Source organism: Poecilia latipinna, unplaced genomic scaffold (genome assembly GCF_001443285.1).
Source record: "Poecilia latipinna isolate Pla-1442-1.1 unplaced genomic scaffold, P_latipinna-1.0 Scaffold1878, whole genome shotgun sequence".
Classification (NCBI taxonomy): domain Eukaryota; kingdom Metazoa; phylum Chordata; class Actinopteri; order Cyprinodontiformes; family Poeciliidae; genus Poecilia; species Poecilia latipinna.
In genome coordinates, this window is record NW_015114494.1 from 5,900 (window position 1) to 12,594 (window position 6,695).

At 37.6% G+C, this 6,695-nt stretch overlaps 1 protein-coding gene across 10 annotated transcripts in view; it reads left to right on the top strand.

The window, feature by feature from the left end:
• The first annotated feature begins 1,070 nt into the window (after positions 1-1,070).
• The window catches only part of abcc9 (ATP-binding cassette, sub-family C (CFTR/MRP), member 9), a 47,229-nt gene continuing 41,604 nt past the window's right edge, over positions 1,071-6,695 (top strand). For 5 of the 10 annotated variants that reach the window (XR_001421786.1, XR_001421792.1, XR_001421791.1 and 2 more), the window contains exons 1-6: positions 1,267-1,463; positions 3,727-3,770; positions 4,464-4,551; positions 4,733-4,915; positions 5,791-5,932; positions 6,010-6,131. Coding sequence is in view for 2 of the 10 variants with exons in the window: in XM_015015045.1 (XP_014870531.1) it covers positions 4,759-4,915; positions 5,791-5,932; positions 6,010-6,131 (421 nt within the window). In the remaining 8 variants the exon portion in view is untranslated. Of the gene's footprint in view, positions 1,119-1,266; positions 1,464-3,726; positions 3,771-4,463; positions 4,552-4,732; positions 4,916-5,790; positions 5,933-6,009; positions 6,132-6,695 lie in introns of those variants that run through there. The other 5 variants (XR_001421787.1, XR_001421790.1, XR_001421789.1 and 2 more) reach the window with 5 other exon arrangements.

Genomic DNA, 6,695 nt, shown 5'->3' on the forward strand with positions numbered 1-6,695 from the left:
TCCCACCTCTGCCCTTCCTCTGGTCCGGTTGCAGCAGAAGGAGTCCCAGGCTCTCCATCCAGAACGGCTGACCTTTATTCAATATGTCTCTGCAGCAAAACGTTGCTCTGAAAACCGAATGTCATCGACCCTGAAGGCGAATAAAGGGGACGTGTTTTTGTTTTTATTAATTTTTTTTCTTTTTAAGATGTTAATAAATCTTTAAAAAAGGTTATTACGGTGAAATAAAGCTAATAAAATAACAAAAATGGAAATTGAGAAAGATTTTTGTTAACTGAAATAAAAACGTCAATTAAATGGAGAATTGACGTTTAGATGGAACTATATTGTGTATTTATGAAACTAAAACATACTGAAATAATTACAGATATAATTTGCACTTATTAATTTTATTTATTAGCCTATTGAACTGATGTAAAAAAAAATTTCCCCAGAACACGAGCAGTTTACATCAGCTGTCGGCGATTTATGGCACTCCACTAACGCTATTTGCAACAATTGGGAACAAAACACCAGAATCAGTTTGTTGTTCAACAATAATTGATAAAACAATAAAATTATATCATTCATTACCAACATAATCAGAATACTGTGACTTTTTTAAATTCTGCACCTAAAATTTTACCAAAGAACGGAAAAACTAAGTACTTCCATAACTAATACAAACTAAAAAACTAACTAAAGTAGTCAAAAACGTCTCAACGAAATAAAAATAAACTATAATGAAAAATCCAAAACTATCATAACTCAGGTTCTAGGACTGTAATTAATCAAAATGAATTTAATTTCAATTGAAAAATGTATATTGAAAAAATATTTTCAAGTCAAAAACCCTTTTTGCTGCTAAATTCTTTAATAAATAGACATGAGCTCAACAAAAAGGATATTTATTTATTTAATCTTTTATTTAGGTTATTCAACTATCAGACTGGTGAATGCTATTACACCCATTATAAATATTGACATTAATATTAGTGTGAACTTAATCTCCAGTCGGGGTGCCCTAGCGTGGCCCTGTGTCTAGCTACGCCCCTGGATAAGGTCGGCAGGTGTTATTTTTTTTCTTTGTTGTTCTTTAATTCCCACCAGAGAACCTCTCTGTAAGGCTGAAAATGCTGGTGAGTACCTTTTAATTATCATTATCTGTTTTTTAAATCATAAATCAGTCCATTGTGCTTCTTTTACTTCAGTTTGACCTATTTTTCATGAGCTACGAATAATATAATCGCTAAAATCCTCAATCTGCGGGAGCCTGCGCGTCCTCCGCCATAACTGAAGAGGAATTTCAACATGTAGGCATTTCCTGTCGCCGCACCTTCAGCATAAACCGCATTTTTTTTAAGAAACCGCAAACGGGACGTAAAGATCCAGGAGGACGGGACGCTTTGACCCGAAATCCTGCGCCGGTTTGGTGTTGAGGTCGGGATTTCTCTCTGTCACACTGAGGCAGCAGCATCCTCTCGGTAGGCTGACACGCGACGTCTTCCATTCAGAGAGAACGTTCTCTTGACGTGAATGACACCAGACTTCATTTAAGAATCACTCTATTTTTATTTTTAAATTAAATCTCGGTAAAAACTGCGGCTTGAATATAAACTTCATTAAATGTTTAAAATATTTGCAGTTAGGAGTTAAATTCGGCTTCTATTAAAAGCGCTGATTGGATGTAATTTTGCAGATTTTAATACTAATTTACACTCATCTAGGAAGCTTAAGACGTAAAAATTCAAATGTACGTTATTTATAGGTAACGTTTTCTTACTAGATGTTCAATTCAACCCAAATCCAAATTTAACCAACACATATTGTTCTGTTTTTTAGTGAAATGTTTAATTATTTATATTTAAAAGCTATTTTGGTAAATAGGAGTGAGTCAAGTAGCAGGACGCTGCTGGATAAATCGTTTTGTGACGCTCTGATCATTTATTTTCATATTTATGTGGCAGGGTTGCGCTTCTTGTCGCTGCTCTGAAACGTGCAGCTTGCATGACTTCACCCCGTTGACCGCATCCAAGGTCCTTCTGCTTCCCCCGCATCCCACAGCAAGCGTGGGACTCCTGCCTGCTGCATGCGTTTGAGATGTTGATTAAAAAATCCTAAACATCTATATTTCTTAAAAACCCTGTCCAGAAAGTGGATCACATTTTTTGACTGAAGTTTGGTATAGTTTATTTATTGTATTAAAAAAAAAAAGTAAAATAAATAAAAACTTCAGGAACGATCAGCCATGCAAATAGTTATTTTTATAAACTTTATTTGTTGGCCCTCATGTCAGGACCCTTGAGGAAGCCTATTATAAACTCTCTTCTCACCGCCAAACTGGTACAAGTTTGGAAATCTGATATGAGGCAGCATCTCACCAAGTTAGCAGAAATTACACAGACTGTTAGCGGAAACGAATCATTTTTTGACTTCAAAATAAAGCAACGACTCAAAGCAGAGAAGTACTTGCAGTGTAGTTAGGCTTTCAGTTGTGACGTTATTGTTTCACAGAATTTGGAATATTTTACAATGAATTGAAGGGAGGATATCTATTATTTCTTAATTTTATTAATTTGTCCAAAAATCTGTATCTGTTTATCTCCTTATCCAATAAAGCAACTAATGGATGTTTGGTAATGTGTGAAACTGATTTAATGATTTATAAATGAACTGAAATGCAGAACAGCAAGTAAGTTTGGACATGTATATAAAAGCTAATATTTCAAAGTTGTAAGTTGGAGAGATCTCTTAGCGACCTGACCCTCAAAATCCAACATGGCTGCCATAGCAAACGCAGCAGAAATTAGTATTTAAACACAAATACTAATTTATTTAGTATTGCTACTTCTACAGGATCTGTTTGTGAACATGACTGATAAACTACAGAGAAATAATGTCAGTTAGCTTTAGTCCCTTAGCCATTAAATTAGCTAATTAGCGATGCAGCAATGAGAGATTTTTGTTCTTGTAACTGTGGTGGACAAAGCAAAAAGTGGAGTAGAGTTTTAATTGTAGCTTTAATAGAACCTTATTATGAATTATTTTATTTTATCAATTCACTATTTAGTTAATAAAGATGATCAAGTAAGTATTAAAAATAAACTCAGCTTAAGTTTGAGCTCCATTTTTACCACCTGGTGAGCCATCGTGGTTGCTATAGGCAACAGGACATACCTGAATTTGAAGGTTACTTTAAAGGACAGTGAAAAAACAAATTATAGTTATTAGCTGTTATTTTTATCATAGGCAGCCATGAGATTTTAAATTCAGAAACACACAATTATAGATTTTCCCAATGACTGAAAACCATTTGATGTCTCTGAACTGGTACAAGTTCAAAGTTTAAGTGTTTAAGTGTAAAAAATACCACATTAGCTAGCAAAGCTATGCTAACATTTTCTTCCAAACATATTTGGGTAAAAGGTAGAAGCTCCTTGTTGGCTAATTTTTTAACCATCAAAACTCTGTGTATATCCACAAAAAGCGTTTTAATGTATTTTACGTTTATCTTTAAAGGAAGAGTTAACGCTTTTATTCTGAAGGTCTTAGCCGGAAGTTGTGTCTCGTGGGCGTCCTACCTTGACGCCGTCGGCAGCGCGCATTGAGTTGGAGCAGCTGATCTCGCTCTTGACTTCCAGGGCTAAAAATAATCCCCTGTGTTAACTCTCCAACTCTCACTGTATTTTGTTTCTTCTTCTTCTTCTTCTTTTCTCTGTCTGCTGTATTTTTAAAATTAAATTTCAGCCGGAATGAAACGGTGCCAGTCGGGATAATCCCTTTATTCCCAGGTAAGACACTTTTCTTATCGAAGGTTTAATAAATTTTCTTAATTTTAGCAACTCTGTTGAGCTAAAAGTGCGTTAGCTTTGTGAATTATTTTGGTTATTGAAGTGTAGAACTGTTTGTGTTGGTAAATTAGGCTGGAAGTAAATGTTGTTCTGATAAAACCCCAGATATTAATGTTCCATTTAGTTTATCTAACTATCGTCAAGTTTTATTTATTTAAAAATAATTCGCTTTATTAAACGTGGAAAGTGGATAAGAATAAAGATGGAAACAAAGAATAAAAAAATGACTTAGAAATGACAATTTTAAGTGATTCAAACGGGAAACTGTTTAAAAATAGTTTAAATAAATTAGATTAGTATCTTGTTGCTTATTGATTTTGGGGGGGAAAATCCACTTGTAATTTTTCACTGATCTGATTATTTATAAATAAAAACATTTAGATGAAGAAAACGGGAAGAAGTTCCAATTTAAAAAATACTGACAAACTATGTTTGCTAGAGAAAAACCCAAAACAATATCATCCATCCATCCATCCATCCATCCATCCATCCATCCATCCATCCATCCAGTAACACTGATATTTTGTTATAAATGTAAATTAAAAATGGCCACCATCTTTAGCTCAGCTTCAAACTCTTTGCTACAGTAAAACGATCCAGTAGATCCCTTTGTGTTTTGTCATCTATTGTCAGCAGGTTCTTCAGTTCCAGACGACTTCCTGGTCCAACACACCTGAGCGAACATCCTTCGTCCTGCTGATGACCTCATCGTTTAACTCAGGTGTGTTGAATCAGAGATGGATCTGAAAGTTTCACCGGCCCTCCAGTCCTGAAATCAGCAGACCCCTGATTTACACTGTCCTAAAATATCTCTGACGGCTTCACACGGCTGAGTGTCATGCCGGTGTTGTGACGCTCCATGGCAGTAAAACGCTGACCTGACGGATTTCTGTTTCTGCCAGTCTGACTCCGGGTCTGGGAGGAACCAATGGCTGCTGGCATGCCGCTGTCGTTTTGTGGCGACAAGTTTCCCAGTGCATACGGCATCAACGCCAGTGTGCTCAACAATGGCTGCTTCGTGGACGCCCTCAACCTGGTTCCTCACGTCTTCCTGCTCTTCATCACCTTCCCCATCCTCTTCATTGGTAGGGCTGTCCTCCTCTTCCTCAGCGTTTGGAATGTGTTCAGGATGGGAACGGGATGGTGGCAACAATCTGGATCCTCTAGAACAGGATCTGGTTTCTGTGCCCCCTTCGAGTTGGGTGGGAAGGTTCTGGCCGTCGGTCCAGCTTGGTGTAATCTCCACAAGGCAGATGTGCAGTTGGCATTAACTTCCTGTTTTTACCCGCCACGCTGTGAGAACTTTAAGCAGCTTTAAAGTGTGGCTGAACCAGGATTACTGGAGTTTAGAGATCTGCTGGAGATGAATCAGTTGTTGGAGAAAATGTCCCAAACTGAGCCTAGCTTGACACGATGTTGTTGCTTTTTGGTTACCTTAAAGGGGCAGATTTATGTGTTTCCAACTATTTTACCTTTAGTTGTCATAAAAATGCTGTGTATCAAATACAGAGGTTGTTCTCAACTAAGAGCAGCACTACTTCAACATATTTTTACTCAGGTCAGAGTAAAAAGTAGCCATGCAAGAAATTACTCGAGTAAAAAAGTATTTGGTAAAAAGTCTACAGAGTAACTGATCAAATGATCAATCATTTAATATTTAGAGATCATCATCATCAGACGGACCAAAGTGGAAATTTTGGTGCTATTAAGGACCAACATAGCAACAATTCATATAAGTAACAAAAAATAAAGTCAGGCAAAAAACAACATTTTTCCAAATTATTTTCTTTCAATGAAAAACTTACGAAACGTTAACAAAAACTGCAGGTGTATATTTGTGTCTGGGTGTTTGCTAATTGCTGCTGGCTAGTCTGAAGGAGCTGAGTGGGGGAGGAGCTGCGCCTCGAAGGCGGGGCTAGGTCCAGCCAGGCGTTTTCAGAGCATCCGTCTTGTCTTCCAGGTTGGGGCAGCCAGAGCTCCAAGGTTCAGATTCATCACAACACATGGCTTCATTTCCCCGGACACAACATGCGGTGGATCCTCACCTTCCTGCTGCTCTTCGTCCATGTGTGCGAGTTCGCAGAGGGCATCGTCTCCAACACGTCAGTCTGCAGGACGACTAGCATCCGGAGGACATTTTGTCCCCTCATGGATACTGACAGTCTTTACTTTCTTGCAGGACAATGACCTCCAACCACCTCCATCTCTTCATGCCTGCCTTCATGGGTTTCATCGCTGCAACAACATCAGTTGTTTACTACCACAACATAGAGACGTCCAACTTCCCCAAACTGCTGCTGGGTAAGATTTCTCACTATTTGAAGTTAAATCACATCAAAATTCTCTTTTTTTTAGGTCAGAAATGTGTTTATTGATGTCTTTGTGATCAGAAGTTTACATCACATCACATAATCTGCCAGAGTTAGCCAAATAGGCTAGTTTTCATCTGTACACCCTCAGGGTACAACCAATATAAATATGATATATTACAACAAATAATAAGAATAAAAGCATCTAACAGGAGCATATCCAGTTATCTGCCAACTTGGGCTGAAAGGCCGCTCAGCGAGGAAGAAGCCGTTACCCCAAAAGAAACAGTTCAAATGTCCACAGAGACAAACAGCTTCATTGTTGGAGACAAGATGAAACTAAAGTGGACATAAAGGCCATCATGACCTTTTTAGGAAACAACGCTTGAACCAGCCCAACTGAAGGTGAGTGGAAGTATTGAAGCAACATCTAAAGACGCTACCAACACCGAGGAGATGTATGTAAACTTCTGACCTCAGAGACATGAATAAATAAATCTGACATTTTCTTTCTTTCATTATTGTTTCTTTTAGCAAATAGAAATAGTTTAGCTAC